General features: G+C 40.7%; 1 protein-coding gene across 2 annotated transcripts; it reads left to right on the top strand.

Moving 5' to 3' along the window:
* The first annotated feature begins 5,133 nt into the window (after positions 1 to 5,133).
* LOC148132716 (uncharacterized) lies at positions 5,134 to 16,264 on the top strand. Of its 2 annotated transcripts, XM_087959604.1 has the most exons (6): positions 5,134 to 5,196; positions 5,982 to 6,427; positions 8,092 to 8,134; positions 8,344 to 8,419; positions 9,993 to 10,079; positions 13,115 to 16,264. In XM_087959604.1, the coding sequence occupies exons 2-6, from the start codon at positions 6,308 to 6,310 to the stop codon at positions 16,113 to 16,115; spliced, it is 3,327 nt and encodes a 1,108-aa protein (XP_087815730.1). In that variant the 5' UTR covers positions 5,134 to 5,196; positions 5,982 to 6,307; the 3' UTR covers positions 16,116 to 16,264. The 2 variants fall into 2 exon arrangements, with proteins under 2 accessions (XP_087815730.1, XP_087815739.1); XM_087959613.1 differs by lacking the exon at positions 5,982 to 6,427.
* The last annotated feature ends 1,142 nt before the right edge of the window (positions 16,265 to 17,406 follow it).

The following is a 17,406-nucleotide window of genomic DNA, read 5'->3' as shown; positions in this document are numbered from 1 at the left end:
CACTCTATTGCTGAAGTCGTATTTCCTGCAATCAAGTTTGGTGCGGTTTACTTTGAGTTTGTATCTATTGTGTGCTCTTGTGTTGTTATGGTTGAAGCTGAAGTATTCATTGACAGGTAGGACATTGCAATGTATGATTTTGTATACCATGCTTAAGTCAGACCGAAGACGGCGTAATTCAAGGTTTTCTAGTTCTAGAATTTCAAGTCTGGTGGCATAAGGTATTCTACAGCGAGTAGAGGAGTGGAGAACTCTTCTTGTGAAATATTTCTGGACTTTCTCAATTGTGCTAATATCAGATACGTAGTGTGGGTTCCAGACTGATGAACTGTATTCGAGTATTGGTCTAGCAAATGTTTTGTATGCTCTGGTTAGTAGTGTGATATTACCAGAGAAAAAGCTACGTAGGATTAGGTTAACAACTCTTAATGCCTTTTGGCTATGTAGTTGCAGTGGGCTCTAGCACTTAGATCATTAGAGGTGAGTATTCCAAGGTCCTTTACAGAGCTTGAGTCATCAACAAGATCTTGACTATTCAGCTTGTATTTTATTTTCTGATTTTTTTTGCCAATATGTAAGACAGAGCATTTATTTGTTGAGATTTGAAGTTGCCATTTGTTTGACCATTCTGATACATAGTCAAGATCTTTTTGTAGGGTAGCAGTATTGTCTGTGGTATTGAACAGCTTTACATCATCAGCGAAGAGAACGCAATTGCTCTTAATATGATCACAGAGGTTGTTTATGTAGAGTATGAAGAGAGTTGGTCCTAGAACACTGCCTTGGGGAACACCACTATTGACAGGTACTGGATTTGATAGGACGCTCCCGATTTTGACCATTTGTTGTCTGTTTGACAGGAATGCTTCTATCCAGTTATTCAGTTGTCCAGAGATACCATAGGATTTTATTTTTAGGAGTAGTTTGTCGTGTACCACTGAATCAAAGGCTTTACAGAAGTCTATGTAGATTGCGTCTATTGTTTTGCCCTGGTCGAGTTGTGTCGTCCATATGTTTTTGCAGTGTAAGAGTTGCAGATTACAGGATAGTTTTTTCCTGAAACCAAATTGTTTATTGAGAGTAGGTTATTTGTCTCTAAGTGAAGGATGATGGATTGGTTAATAATTGATTCCATGACTTTACAGGTGACGCAGCATAAGGAGATTGGCCTGTAGTTTTCAACTAGGCTTGGGTCTCCCTTTTTGAAGATGGGGATGACTGTGGCTTGTGACCATAGGTTAGGCAAGGAGCTGGTTCTGAAAGATTTTTCAAAGATTATGCTTAGAGGTTTGGCTATGGCAGTGGATAGCTTTCTTAAGAAGTAGGCACATATTCCATCCGGTCCAATAGATAGAGATGGTTTGAGGTTGCGTATTGCTTTTTCAACATTGTCTTCTGTGAAATCGATATGTATTAGATCATTGTTGTTATCTGTGGTACGGCTAGGAAATATTGGGCATGATCCATTGCTGTTTACAAATACTGAGCCGAAGAATGTGTTAAAGATGTTGGCTTTAATGGTGTCGCGTTGCAGTCTTTACCATCAGGTCCTATCAAGGGAGGGATGGACCTTGAGTCTTTTAGTTTGTTGTTTACAAAATTGTAAAAAGCACGGGTGGAATTGGTGCTTAGAAGGTTTTCCTCTTGTTTAATGTGATAATTGGTGCATTCGGTCTTTATCTGGTGGCATAGATTTTTGTATCGGTTTTTGAAATTGGCAACGTGACCAGATTTGTTTTTCCGCCAGAGTGATCTCTTTTTGGATTGAAGTTTCCTTATTGATATGGGTAATCTGCTTTTTTGTTTTGTTTTGGGAGTTGTTGTTGGTACATATAGTTTGATGACTCTTTTGACTTCAAGTAAAAATATGTTATAATGGTCTTCAACAGTATTGCATCCAGTGAATAGAGATTGCCAATCAAGGGATGAGAGATCGTTGTCTATAAGATCATAGTTGCCTTTTTTGAAGTTACAATAGGGGATTACATCATTGTGGTGATTTTTGTGTGGATGTATGTTGAGACAAAAGTCAATCATATTGTGGTCACTACTGGAAAAGGGTTCTTTAGATTGTATTCCGTAAATTAGGTTCAAACTGTTGCAGAAGATGAGATCGAGGCAGTTGTTTAGTCTAGTGTTGTTGGTTACTAGTTGTTCCAGTCCCAGATTTGTAATAGCATTGTAGAAGGTTGTGTGTATGATTTCAGTTGTACAATCATTTAGGGTCCAGTTAATATGAGGTAGATTGAAATCACCAAGAAGGATAAAGGGTATGGGCAGGATGCAGCCCATGTTAGTAATGTATTTAGCTTGTTTACATGTTCGATGTCATAATCAGGTGCTCTGTAACATAGTAAGAATCGAATTGTGATATTTGAGGATAGTTCACAGATGATGGTTTCAGGAAGGGCAAGCTCCTGGGTAACTTGGATATTTTTTAGATGTAAGGATTTTTATAGAATATAGCAACTCCACCTCCTCGACGATTTTCACGATCTGATCTGTAAACATGATAGTCTCTTACTGTGGTAATGGAGTCGGGAGAGATGCATTGAGCCATGTTTCACAGACAAATATAATGTCGAAGTTAGCCATATTTAGGAGGAAGAGAAATTCAGGTATTTTATTCACGAGGCTTCTTGCATTGAGTAGTTTGCATTTAAGGCCGGCAGTAGTTGGAATTGAGGTAGTTGGGGGGGCGTGCTAGTCTTGGGTGATGGTGGATGGGTTGAGGTAGAGTTGTGGTTGAGGGTAAAAGCTGAGTATTGGGTTGAGTGGTTTACTTTTGATACAGTCAGCATGGTAGTCAATGTACAGGTCCTTCTCTCCATTATCTAGACGGTTTTTGAGTTCGACTGGAGTGCACGGGAGCGGGCACGTTGCTGTATGGTTAGGTCAGGGCGGCAACGGAGGTTCTTATGGATGGTGTTGGTTTTGGCGAGTGAGTTTATAGTATAAATGAATTTACGTTTGCTTGATTTATTTTTGCAAATGACCCTGCACAAGCGTGGGGCCACAGAGCCATCTCTATTTTTGAGCTCTCGGTCAATGCGGGAAATGTCAAGTATTTCATCAGCGGAGATGGTTGATGCTTGATAATTTCTGATGATGTTTCGGACAGTTGTGATGTCATCATTGACATTGATGTCTTCTAGACCAAATAAGATGGCGTTTGGGCGTTTCCGTTCACGCTCAACGGCTTCTCTGATGAGAATTGGGATATCAATATTTGTCTGGGTTGTGTTTATTTGTGGATTGGGTTGTGGATTGGATTGTGGTTGATTGGTAGAGATGTGGTTAGTAGCTATTGGATGTTCAGGTTTTTGCGTTGTGTCCTTTTTTTTCAAGGTTGGATATTCTTTCTTTTACGGCGTCCAGGGATGCTACTATGATGTTGAGGGATGTTGTAATGGTTTCGATGGTAGGGGATGTTTCAATGGTTTCAATGGTATCAACTCTTTCAGGCAGATCCAGTTTGGGTCTGCATGATTTGCAGATATGTGGAAACTCATTGGATGATTTTAGGTATTGAATCATCTGCTCAGGTAATCCCAAGCAGTCATGATGAGTGTATTTTTACACAGAGAACATTTGATGGAGTTTTCATTATCCTTTAGATTTTTGTAGCATTTAAGGCATGTGCAGGAGTCTTGTGGTTCATTGGTGGGGATCATCTTCTCTTTAGGTTGTGGTTTGACGTAGGATTTTCTTTTTGGCATGGTAGGATTGTTAAAATAGTACGTTGATTGAATTAATTAGAGGAACAATTTTGGGTAATCTATATAGCCAATATTATATCAAACAATCAATTGCAGTAATCTCTCAAGTCAGATAATATTCCTGAGCAACAATCAGCCTGAATAGTTAATTACTCTAATCATTAATCAATTAATTACACTAATCATTAACCACACTGTTCATTTAAATTCACTAGATCAATGATTTTGCTATTCAATTAAATTACATGAATTTTGATCTTTTAAACTAGTCAGTAATCACACTATTTGCACTAAACACTCTAATCACACTAATCAATTAAAAACAATAAATCAGTTAAACCATTAATAAAATATTTTATAGAAATTGATTATCTAATCGTTGATATAGCTGATGAGGTAGAAAAGTTGTAAGATTTGAGGTAATGAGGTAGTATTAAGAGTCTGCAAGGAACGGGTTAATTGTTTAACTGGCAGAGAGGAATTTATCGCTGTTTGAAAAGCAGATCGTTATTACTCTGTAAACAGGAAGTTGTAACACAATGATCCAAGGGTTTTTATCTGAGTGAAGGAAAGATTGAACAGCTCACAGGAAACTATTTGTTTTTGTTTTCCCTTGATGAATGAGATGGCCCTCGCCCGCTTGCCTTTGCGCCTCCGGGCTGTTTGTTAGCACTCTTTCGCGGGTCGTGAGAACGCTCGCTTTGTGCCACGAACGAATCTTTGTATCTTTTGAAAGGCCAGCAATCCGCCAAACATTTACTCTAAACTAGTTCTATTCGAGTCTGAGTCCCGAGGGCGCCAAGCAGAGATCGCGCCTGCAGTCCTCACTTTCTCTTGGGGAGATGATTCTGCCGGCCCTTCCCGATCGTTTCCGGCACTTTCACTTCCCCTCTGGGGCTGTTTCCTTTCCGCGCCGCGGATGGGCTCAGTGCCGAAGAAATCGCCTCCTTCCCGGGAGAAGCAGCAAAGAACTCGGAAGTCCAAGAAATGCAAAATCCCTCGCTGGGAACCCCTCGCGCTTTTCCTCCCCACGGGTCAGATCGGCTTTTCAGGTGGCCCCGCAAATGGAAGCTCTGTCCTCTGCCTTTAGCAACCGGAAAATGGGACTTCTCCAAGAAAGCCTCGGCGAAGAAAGTTTTTTCGAGCGTCTCGGGGCTGCAGAGGCTCTCAAGCGCGCGCGCTCGCCAGGCCGCCCGCTAGATCCCAGCCGATCGCTCGATCGCCTTACCCAACAAAAGGAAGCCCGCTCAAGATGGGATTCCCGGACCGCTCGCTCAGGGTCGGCTGCAAAGAGGCTTCATGCCAGGCGGCGCCGTTCTGGTGTTCTCGCCGTTCTGGTGTTCTCTTTTTAAAATTTTCTTTTAAAAAGTTGGGCCTCTCGTTCCCAAAGTAATATAAAAATTAGGGTGACACCTACTGTGTTTGAAGAATGGAAATATAAAGCAACATGCTGGAGCAGTTAAGGATTTAACGAATGGTATATTTATTTTTATTTTATTTATTTATTTATTTGATTTGTCAATCGCTTACAAAATAATAGGTATAAGTATAAACATGAGTAAGAATACAGGAAATAGGTAAGATTAAATTAGGACAATAGGACAGGGACGGGAGGCAGGATGGTGCTAGTTACTATATAATTACTATATGGATCTTTTCTTTCTGTTAATTACTTAGCTTTTACTTTTTTAGTCCTGTTTATTTAAATTACCATATTTTCTAGGGTTGTTTTTTTTTTTTACTCATAATCACCATTTCTCTATTTTTCTTTTTGTCGGTGCTAGTTGTTTTGTATTTTGCAATTTTTTTTAAAAAAATCCCATTATCCCCAATAAATGTAGCCAGCCTGGTTCTACAAAGCTGGAAAAAGCTGATCTACATATCTAATACTATATTTTATTTCCCACCTTTATTATTTTTGTAAATAATTCAAAGCACCTAATACTCATTCTTCCTCTTATTTTCTGGAAAGCCAGCTTTCATGCCCGAAGTGGGACTAGAATTCATGGTCTCCTGGTTTGTGATCTAGTGTCTTAACCACTAGACTAGAGCAAACTAGTTCTGTTGTCTTCTGTTTCTGTATTTCATGGTAATAATTGCACTGGTGGGGTGGGGAGGGTGGGAATCCTTGTAAATCAAAAAGTTTGCTGTTGTCTTGTGAAACTTTATAAGTCTCTAATACAAATAACTTTTGAAAATGGTTTTTAAAAAGTATTTGCTGGACCTGACTAATTAATTGATACATATTTGTTTTATTCTCAGCTTTGAATTCTTGCCTGAATTGGGTTCATGTTTACAGTGAGATTAGAATTTTATAGCAAAAAAGTGAGGTCAAAATAACAAGTGAATAAACAAGCAAATGACTATAAGCAGCATTATTGTTTATACCTAATATCTTTGTCATTTATAAGTTGAGTGGGCTGAATGTAGTTACGGTAATGTTGATGTTGTCTGCTGATCAGAAAAAAGGCTTCAGTCAAGCAAAATGGGCTGCAAAAGACATTTGTGATGCAAGCATGACCTCAGATGGGAAGCCCTAAGATGTTGTAGCCTAGAGGCTGACAGAGCAGCTGCTGGGCCCCAGCACCATGCTGACAATCCTGCAGAATGTCATCCCAGACTGCTGCCACCTGCTGCTGTTTCTGCTAGTTGCCATTATACTTGTGCCTGCTACTATCTGGGTGTTCAAAAAGGTGAAAAAAATACAAGTAAGATCAAATTCTTCATTGGAAGTTGCTTAAATTTCTGGTCTTGGTTCTGGTCGTGAAGAAGGGTAGAGGCTGTTACTAATATTAGATATGACAAGCTATTGTCTCATGCTTTGTTTACTTCAATTCACAAAGATCTATAATAACTCTTTAGGCTATAAGCAAACTTTTAAGGGAGAAGTGGCTCTTAAACCTCAGCTATAACTTCCCAGTTCATTATCAATCTGACAGAAAGCAAGGTTTATTTCATGAGACTATGTACTATAGTTGTCTCTTTTCATCATGTTTGATGACTGGATCTGGAACATATTAACCAATTATTGAAAATATTTTGTATTATGTAAAGTGGTGGAATTATTTGGGAAGTGGTGAGAGAGAGAGTTCTATTATTTTTGTGATGGTTTATTTAGGTTTTTTTTTTTTAATGGGAATAATTTGACTACAATAAAAAAGTCAAGAAGTGTTCTATTCTCACTTTTTCTTGAGAAAAATATTACTCTGCTCTGAGAAAAACAAATCACAGGGAAAATTCATTTTATGTTCCTTTGTGGAGGAAAATACACCTTCATCTTTATTTGGATAAGTCTTTTGCGCCATCCACTCTTTGCTGTTGGCCACATGATTATTGGTTGGGTTTATATCCTGCTTTATTTCATCTGGACTGATGATCAGAGAATGCCAGAATGATAGCTGATTAAAGCAAACCAATGTAATTTCTATCCTTGCTTCTTCCTTGCATATGAGCACCAGGCAAATCCGAGAAAGCCCTTTTTATGGAGTTTTCCTCATTTTTAAAACTAATATAGGAGACTGGTTTTCCCTGCAGTCATTAGAATAGTCTTCCATAATAAGGGATTATGGAAAATATGACTGTTTTTAAAGTCATCTATATATTATTTCTGTTTGTTAAAATGAGTCATATGTCTTTCAAGAATGGTGTCCAGAAGCCCAGATGTTGAAAAAGATGCCAATTTATAACAAAATAAACTTGGGAAATTTTGGCTAAGAAGCAAGCTAAGATCATACACAAGTCTTTTGTTTTACATTTTATTGGCCAGCTGGAGAGAAGGAGAATTAAAAATCAATTGGCTCATAGTATTATTAATAATGTTGCGGTTTGCAGAAATGAAGATAATTATGTTTTGTGAGAGACTTGGGAGGGAAAACACTGATGATGCAAAAGTAATCTCAGGTGACATATTTCTTCTTTATAGAATATATCCTAGAATGGACAAACCAGAGGTGTCAAACTCCCAGCCCGTGGGCGCAATGGCCATGCCCACGCCCGGTTTAGCGAAGGGGGGGAAAAGTCCCAATATGCCACGTGACGACGCCGTGATGACGTAATTTGACACCCCTACTGTAGACCATCTAATCTAGTCTCATCCAGTGTTAGAACATCCACAACCGATGGTTACCTTATATCTGCTTTAAGAACATCAGTGATGGAAAAAATGATACCTTTAAATAATTGTTTTCACTATTAAAGTTCTCAAAATGGACAAATTGTAAGGTTCTTTTGATGTTCAGTCGAACTGTATCCTCTCTTCAAACTTGCTATTATTATATCTAATTGTACCCTTTGGAACAGAAAAGAACAATTCTTCATAGTTTCCTATAGAACAATTCTTATGTATGTACCTTTTCTTCTTTTTCTTCTACAGGCTCGCAACAAAAAGCAGAGCAAGTACAGAGTACCATGGATAGGTAAGTGATGCGCATGATTTCACTTTCTCTTTCTTTTTAGTTTCATAGCACTGGGGTGCCTCGGCCATCCCAGTCAACATGCCCTTCGCTGTGAATTCTGAGGGTTGACTACACATTTACCATGTATCAAGGGTGAGAAACATTGCTGTAGTAATTGGGAGGTTGAGTCTTGGAACAGCAACCTTTCTTCTGTATTTCTCCTACTGCAGCATCCTTGGAAAAAATAAGTTTCACAAGCACAGATCCAGGGAGGACAAAGGGTATAAACTCAGCCACAGAACAGAAGTAAGTAACCTACTTGATATCTTCCTTAATAAGCCATTTGTATGTTCCAAAGAATAAGGTTATTGCTGCCTAGAAACAGCACCTGTTGCACAACAATTCTGCTAAAGTTGTTTGGAAAGACATCTCAGATTCTGCTCTTATCTTCATAGTATTTATTATTATCTTCATTTTAAGAAAGAGATATAATAAGAGAAGAATTATCCAAGTTAAGCAGGAATCTCTGTTCTGATGTGACAAATGCAGGGGTATTTTTATACTTTCATGGGGAATTTAGCAAATTGAAAGAAATCAAAACTAAACTCTCACTTCAGGATTTGGGTAATCATCAAAGTATCAAATGGGGAGGAGAAACATGTGAGCTTTTCTCTACTTTTTCTGGGACTGTTAGGAAAAAGAATAGGAAGGGAGATTCTTTAACCCAATTATTATGAATAGTTGTGGTAACTAATTATTTTAATAAAAGACATCACTCAAGTGACTGGCTTTAACAACACTACATCAACACAAAGCTGTACAGTAGAATAATAGATTATTCTAAAACCTCAAGATGTAATCTGTGTCTATGACATTCAACAACTCAAAAGTGGAAGGATTGTGTATCAGTATATCTGTGTTCACTCTCCTTAACTCTCATTTGCTTCCCAACTTCTGATTAATAGGTAGGAAGATCTATGTTGATTTGAACCTTCCTATTTAGAACAAAATGGAAGAATCAGTTGTAAACATACTATATTTGGTTTACTGGGAGGTTGAAATAGGATCAAACCTATTTCTTGGGAGTGTCTTGATTGTGTTTTGATAATTCTTTGATACTTTTGCCAAACAGGATGGAGTCTCTCTTTTCAAGTATAGGTTTCCTTTACCCATATGGATGAGAGTCCTGACATGTCATTATGTTACTGAGACACAGACATCATGCAGCCTAAATACCTCAGGCCAAAGCAATCCATTTCTTCCAGTATTTGAACAGCCAAATATTATCATTATAGTATAAAACTGCCATAGAGAAAGTCAGGTTTCAACCAAGAGTGTTTCTACTTGGGCTGTGATATGACTGAATCTCTTTATTTATGGTCTGGCCAAACATTGAATCAAAATTGTGGTGCAATGTAAGATATCTTAAACAGTGAGACTTCAGGAGATCACATAGGAAAGGCCAAAGTGTCAAGAGGAATTATAGTTGAGAGATTTTTTTTCACACTGTGGAAAGATTGCAATACATTTTTTTATTTTTTATTTTTCTAATATGCAGCCTTCCATGTTTTATGGATTCTGGGAAGGGAACAGCAATTACAGAATAAGGGGGTGGGGTGGGCAGAAAAAGATAGCTGTAAAATAATTGTAATGAAGGGGAGCCAATGAACTTTCTGAAAAAGATAAAGGCTATTTATAAAAAACAAGTAAAAAATAAAATATCAGGATGTACTATTGCCATCTTAGCTCACCCCCCCCCCACAAACAACAACAACAACAACAACAACAACAACAGGGAAAGCCAACAAGAAGGCATTAGTTAGAAGCATGTGATAGATTATTCCCCAATGTTCATATGCCTCTCTCCCATTTTTGTCAGGTCCAATTTGAGCCTCTATCGAACTCTGTGTGTTTTGGACAAGAAAATTGAATATCTCACCCGGCAAATGCAACGTATCAGTAAACCGTAAGTTCCTGATAGAACTTCTATGCAGGGAAGGTGTTAGGGGGGACGCTTTCTACTAAGCAACAGAGTGCTTTTTAAATATAAAAGTAAGCTAAAGCTTTCTAAGTGAATAAGTAGATGGTGATAGAAAAAGTTAGAAGAAGTAGCTGAATGTGTATCTCTTTCTGTTCAAGAAATTCAAAGTTCTGGATTGCATAACATTAGTCAAAAATCACCTTGCTTGAGACTCTCTTTTCAGCAGATAATGCTGTAATCTTCTTAAGCAGGCATATTCACATTCTTTTTCCTTTTCTTCTGCTTTTGATACTTATTAACATTTGGTACTGTGATAAAAAAAGCAAACGCACACTCTTCTAGCCAACCATTAGAAAGGCTTTCAGATATATTAATTTAATGTAAACCTTAATAAAATATGTTAAGATAGCTCTTCCTTCAAAGAGTTAATCAAAAATCAAAATCAAAACAATGAGCCCAATAAAAATGTCCTATTCCTTCCTCAAAGCTTGGGAAATGTAACAAGGAAAAAGAGACTACTGCTAAACAAATCTCACTTTTGTGACCATTGTACCATATTTCTATACCATTATTTCTCAATTTTTAAGATCAACTACCATGCTGCCTAGGTGAATTCTAGGAATTGACGTCCATTTACTTAAAATTGCTGAGGTTAGGAAACACTGGCCCACAGGTTAGAACATTGAGGCTGGAGGGGGAAATCAGAGAAAGGGTCTTTTGTTTATTAATAGATGTAATCTCGCATCCTGAACGGAATGTTTACCTGAATGGCTGTCACTTTGCCAATTTATCGTCTTTGTATATGTAAATTTCCATCTCCTGAGGGCTTTTTTATAGTTTTGATTGAATTGCTGATATTTACCAATTTTCTAATAAGAGATGCATTTAGCCAGTTCAGCTCAAGTGTCAATATGGCAGAAAAGGTTTATTTTATTTTTATTTTATTTGGTTTGTCAGTTGCTTACAAGATAATAGGTATAAGTAAAAACATAGTTATGAATACATGGATACGTACAAGAAAAATAAAAGAAACAATAGGACAGGGATGGTAGACACGTTGGTGCACTTATGCACGCCCCCTACAGACCTCTTAGGAAAGGGGTGAGGTCAATAGTAGAAAGTCTAAGGTTAAAGTTTTTGGGGTTTGGGGAAGAAACCACAGAGTCAGGTGGAGTATTCCAGACATTGATCATTCTGTTGCTGAAGTCGTATTTCCTGCAATAAAGTTTGGTGCGATTAACCTTGAGTTTGTATCTATTGTTTGCTCTTGTATTGTTATGGTTGAAGCTGAAGTATTCATTGACAGGTAGGACATTGCAATGTATGATTTTATATACTAAGATCGGACTGAAGGCGGCGTAGTTCTAGGTTTTCTAGGTCTAGAATTTCAAGTCTGGTGGCATAAGGTATTCTGCAACGAGTAGAGGAGTGGAGAACTCTTCTTGTGAAATATTTCTGGACTTTCTCAACTGTGTTAATATCAGATACATAATGTGGATTCCAGACTGATGAGCTGTAGTCGAGTATTGGTCTAGCAAATGTTTTGTATGCTCTAGTTATTAGTGTAATATTACCAGAGAAAAAGCTACATAAGATTAGGTTAACAACTCTTAATGCCTTTTTGGCTATGTAGTTAGTGGGCTCTAGCACTTAGATCATTAGAGATGAGTACTCCAAGGTCCTTGACAGAGTTTGGATCATCAACAAGGTCTTGACTATTCAGCCTGTATTTTATTTTCTGATTTTTTTTTTGCCAATATGTAAGACAGAGCATTGGTTTGTTGAGATTTGAAGTTGCCATTTGTTTGACCATTCTGATACATAGTCAAGGTCTTTTTGAAGGGTAGTAGTATTGTCTGTGGTGTTGAATAGTTTTACATCATCAGCGAAGAGGATGCAGTTGTTCTTAATGTGATCACAGAGGTCATTTATGGTTCTTTATTTGTGACCTGGGGTTTACTGAGATCAGGCATGGCCAAGGCTAGTGTGTGATGTGCATGGCATGAATGACATAGAATATGTCATGAGTGCTATGAAAGTCACTTTCTTCCCATATAAGAGATGGGCAGCAAACACGAGGTCTATTTGTAACTGATTTTAGTACCCATCCACAATATATTCAAGGGCCGGGAATGAAGCAAACAATAATTTTAATTAGGGAAGTCCAAAAACTGAAGTGCAATAACTGAAAAGATGCTCCCCTGGGTAGCTTTACTTACTCTCCCTATTTTCCAGTTGTTAAAACAATACTGTATCACATAGATTACAGGCAGGGGTTCTGCAGGAGAGTTTAAAATATCAACATGGTGGCCACAACCATATGATCAAAGCTCCACCCCCTTTTTTTAAAAAAATATCCCACCTTTTCATATACAACTCAAGGCAGCAAACATGATTAATGCTCCTTTCTCCTCCTATTTTCCCCACAAGACCCTTATGAGGGGAACTGGGCTGAGAGATAGTGACTGGCCCAAAGTCACCCAGCCATTTGTAATGTATCAGCTACAGGACCTCTGGCCTGTGAATATTTATATATACTTTTAATTGAAGTTATCTGGACTTAAGATCACTATTGAACGCCTTTTGTGGCCTGAGGCAACTGCTTTCGTCCACATAAAGTAGGGGCTGATCCTGACAGAGGAAGAGAATAGCATTTGGACTGTAAGTCCTCTGCCCTTCCAATGACACAGCTTCAATATGCCCTGCCAAAAGTAGGGGATATAGTACATTTTAGCTGGAATAAATATGGGTCTTTTCAATGTGGGAATGGTACCTATCAGCTTCACACCTCTCCATCCACCCCAATGCTGAGGGTATTGGAAGCTAAGCTGGTTAATTTACAGCTGACTATGTTTACCATCTTGAGTTATTTGTAAAAAACAATAAAGGCAGGATACAAATAATAAAATAAAATAAAATCAATATGTAGCAAGGGATGAGATGCTATATAATTAAGCTTCATCAAAAATGGCCGCTTTGACCATTTTTCTCTGTTTTCTTGCCTCCCTACCCATTTTTAGAATCTCACGCTCTACATCCAACACCACTTTGAATTCCATCACCTCTCTGTACAGCTGGGCCCCTTCATCATCCAGAGATGTTTGCTATAGCCGGTCTAGAACACCTCCCTCCCCAGTCCCCATTGCTTCACAAGAAATTCCAGTGTGGCAGGGGCAGGTCTCCAGACTTTACAAGACTGGTTTCCAGAAATCACCCCAAAGATCATCTTCTTTTCCCCCAATGGACTTCCAACGGCACCGGAAGACAAAGCACCGGAGAAGAAGTATTCCAATATCTGAATCTCTGACCAAATTGATGCCAAGGGTTCCTTCAACAGTCAGAAGCAGCCCTGTCCACATTCAGAGACTTGGAGGCAGGATTTATTTTCTGGACTACAAAGAGCAGGAGCTGCTTGACTGGCACATCCATAAGAAACATTGGCAGAAGGAAGCACCACCATTATATCTGGAGAAAGAAGCTCCACCATTACGTTGGCAGAAAGAAGCACCATCATTATACTGGCAGAAGGAAGCACCACCATTATATTGGCAGAAGGAAGCACCACCATTATATTGGCAGAAGGAAGAACCGCCATTGCAGTGGCAGAAGGAAGCACTACCATTACAATGGCAGAAAGAAGCACCACCATTACAATGGCAGAAGGAAGAACCACCATTACAGTGGCAGAAGGAAGCACCGCCATTATATTGGCAGAAGGAAGCACCACCATTACAATGGCAGAAGGAAGCACCACCATTATATTGGCAGAAGGAAGCACCACCATTACAATGGCAGAAGGAAGCACCACCATTACAGTGGCAAAAGGAAGAACCATCATTACAATGGCAGAAGGAAACACCACCATTACAGTGGCAGAAAGGAGCATCGCCATTTTCTCAGGTGCCCAGCAGAGAGACCAATGTGCACGTTGGCATCACCCCACAAAATGAGATGGTACAATGGGTGAGTCAGCAGGTCCCCCTTGGTCAAAGGTCACGTAGCCGCACACCTCCTTCAACTACCCCCAAACGTTGTCAAACTCCACACAAGCCTCCACCTGTCAGGGTAAGAAGCCCCGGACCCTGCACTCAGACTCCTGTACCTTCTTCCAAAGATTTCCTGCCTCCTCCATTCATTATTTGTCAGACTACTAGCCATAGCAATCTTAAGGCACCAACCAATGTGCAGATTGGTATCACCCCACAAAATGAGGGGGTGTGTTGGGTAAGTCAGCAGCGCTCCATTGGTCAAAGGTCACGTAGCCGCACACCTCCTTCAACTACCCCCAAAGGTCGTCAAACTTCACCCAAACCTCCACCTGTCAGGGCAAGAAGCCCCAGACCCTGCACCCAGACTCCTGTACCTTCTTCCAAAGATTTGCTGCCTCTTCCATTCATTATTTGTCAGACTACTAGCCGCAGCAGTCTCAAGGTACCAACAGATGGAAATCTGAGTACTATGATGCCCAAGGAGGAGTTAACAGAGGTACTTAACCTGCTAGCACAAAACAAGAGCCCTTTAACAAAGCAGCCTGGAAGACCCAAAACTCCCAAGAAGAAGGAGAAAGAAGTTCATAGCAAAAAACCAAGTACCTCCAAGGAAAGTGCAGGAAGATCAGGCAGTCCCAAGGGCAAGCCAGCAGAGACTCAGATCAGCCTGATGATTGACCGAAAGACACACCGATTGAGCTGGGCTGATGACATGACAGAAGTCCCCAAAGAGAATGGAGATCTTGCTAGCTTTGCTCGGACATCATTCTTAGACCCTACTTTCATGTGCCAGAACCAACTGGAATTGCCTTGCGTCCACAAAGCACAAATAGAACTGCATCAGGAAAGTTTCAAACTTGCAAAGGGACCTCCCAAGTCTCAGTGTCTGGCCCATGCCATTGTGGAATCATTGGATACAGAGCAAGCTACACAGGATCTATACATGTGCCTGGCTGAAGGTCTGGAGAGTGGGCGTAGCCAGCCAAGTGTAGAATATCCTGTTTGCTTGTTATGTGGCCGCTGCGCTCCTTATTGTCCGCATCCCCATCCACAGCATGGCCCTTGTCTCCTTGTCTATCCACGGCTAAATGTACAGGACGGGGAAGTTTACATGAACTTGGGCTTCCTCCTTAAGATCAAGAGGCATGAGGCCAGCAAATGGGGTCTGGTGCAAGGAAAGGATGCATCAAAGTTGCAACACAGCAAAGAGCATCCCTCCAAGCAAGAGAGGGGTCAAAGCAGGAGCCGGAGCAGGAGCAGAAGCAGGAATGCCCATGAAACAGCACCTCCATCATGGGCCCCAGAAAGGCCAAGTCCCCAAGCCAGGCAGCGATCGACAGAGGCAATTGACTTGAGAGCCAGACGGCGCAGGGCTGGTTCCAGGCCGTCCAGAGCAACAACACCTCCATCATGGGCCCCAGAAAGGCCAAGTCCCCAAGCCAGGCAGCGATCGACAGAGGCAATTGACTTGAGAGCCAGACGGCGCAGGGCTGGTTCCAGGCCGTCCAGAGCAACAACACCTAGATCCTCTCCACATTCACCTAAAATGGAATCCCAGCCACGAATTCAAAAGCCATCCCCAGAAGCAATCCAACCTAAGCCTCCACAGAAGCCTCCCAACATCCTGAAAAGGCTCTTGTTATGCATCAGGAAAGTTTGGGCGAAGGTGCGGAGGAGCAAAGAACCCCCTTCCACAAAGCAGAGCTCTAGGGCATCCCTCCAGAAAGCAGCATCTTCTCAAACTTTGCTGGATCCTTCAGCTACTTCTGGTTTCCAAGCCAAAGGCATTTTGCACCGTAAGCAAGACTCTCTTCCTAAAGATGCAGTGACTTCTACACACTCGAAACAAGGACACTCCCATGGTCCTAGAAAAGTATCTATGAAAGTCTCAGAACATGAAACATCTCACCCTCACAAGAAGGTTGATAGCTACCGTGCAAAATCAGCTTCTTCTGGGGCGCTAAAAAAACATTCCAGACATTCTCCCCCAATGCAATTACAAAGGAGCCCCCGCAGAGATAGCATGTATTGAGGTCTCAATAAAGATGTGGCTTGCCGCCAGTCTCTGGAGTCCCTCTCCAGCAAAGATCTTCTTGTCACTCATCTCAATACTTAAATGCTTAACACAGCAGGTCTGTGTTGTTGTTTTTCCAGGCTGCAAATAAACTGGCTGGGCTTTTATATATTTCTCCTGTTTTGAAATACCACCTTTGCTCAATTCATGTGGGTTTCTCTGAGAAATTGCAGGGAAACATAAAAACGCATCTAGCTAATTGTCCATCATCACAGATAACACTATTCCAGAAAAAAAAATATCCTAGATTTATGGATTGTAATTGTTGGTTTGGGAATCATATGAGTTTACCATAGCCAGGCAGAGAGGAAATTGAGGTCTAGGGCTGTGGTCACCAACCAGTAGTCCGTGAGAAAAGTTCAGTGGTCTGCAGAGAAATGCCACCCCCAAAGCAATTAATCCAGGCTGCACGGGAACACAAGGCTGTGCCGCCCACATGGCCTGTGTAACACAAGGCTTTGCATTGTGAACAACACGAGGTAGTGAGGGGAGAGGGGGAAGGATGGAGGGGGGGGGAAACTTGCCCACTGCACTGCTTCTTTCCGCTTATTTCTTCTTCTGCTTTTGGCTGCATGAAAGGAAAGCAGCAGAAGTCTTTCTTTCTCTCCCCCAAACTCTGCCAGAAATGAGTCTTTGGGACCCTTCAAGAGGCTGCGCCCGCATGACAAGTCTCACAAAGATTCATTTCTGGCAGAGTTTGGGGGGGAGAAAGAAAGACTTCTGCTGCTTTCCTTGCATGAAGCCAAAAGGCCCCCCACCCGAGAATGGAGCTGGAGACGGTATCCTGTGATCCCAAATAAAGAATGATCGATCAGTAAGAAAATGGTGGGGAATTTTCCTGCAGATTTTTTGGGGGATTTTCCCAAGGTCTCTGCTGCTTCTGCTTTTTCTGCAGAGAAAGGGAAGCAGCAGAAGTCTTTCTTTCTCTCCCCCAAACTGCGCCAGAAATGAGTCTTTGTTTGTGAGACTTGTTGCACCGGGGCAGCCTCTTGGAGCCGGATGCCTTGCGGGGTCCCAAAGACTCATTTCTGGCAGAGATTGGAGAAAGAAAGAAAGACTTGCTGCTTTCCTTGCATGCAGCCAAAAGCAGAAGCAGCAAAGACCCTGGGAAAATCCCCCCAAAAGTGCGGGAAAATCCCCCCAAAATTGCAGGAAAATCCCCCACCCTGTTTTCCTACCAACTCCCAGAGTTCCTCCTCTAGTCATGTTAGCTCAGAAATTCTGGGAGTTGAAGTCCACAAGTCTTAAA

This window comes from Notechis scutatus, chromosome 1, assembly GCF_049901735.1.
Source record: "Notechis scutatus isolate UNSWTSFEM ecotype Mainland chromosome 1, rNotScu1.2, whole genome shotgun sequence".
Taxonomy (NCBI): domain Eukaryota; kingdom Metazoa; phylum Chordata; class Lepidosauria; order Squamata; family Elapidae; genus Notechis; species Notechis scutatus.
This window is presented reverse-complemented; position numbering and strand designations above follow the sequence as displayed.

Bases quoted from the DNA above. Each gene is read 5' to 3' on its own strand.
- LOC148132716 (XM_087959604.1), top strand. From the start codon at position 6,308: ATGCTGACAATCCTGCAGAATGTCATCCCAGACTGCTGCCACCTGCTG. The intron at 8,135-8,343 runs GTAAGTGATGCG...CTCCTACTGCAG, and splicing joins GTACAGAGTACCATGGATAG to CATCCTTGGAAAAAATAAGT. The intron at 8,420-9,992 runs GTAAGTAACCTA...CATTTTTGTCAG, and splicing joins AACTCAGCCACAGAACAGAA to GTCCAATTTGAGCCTCTATC.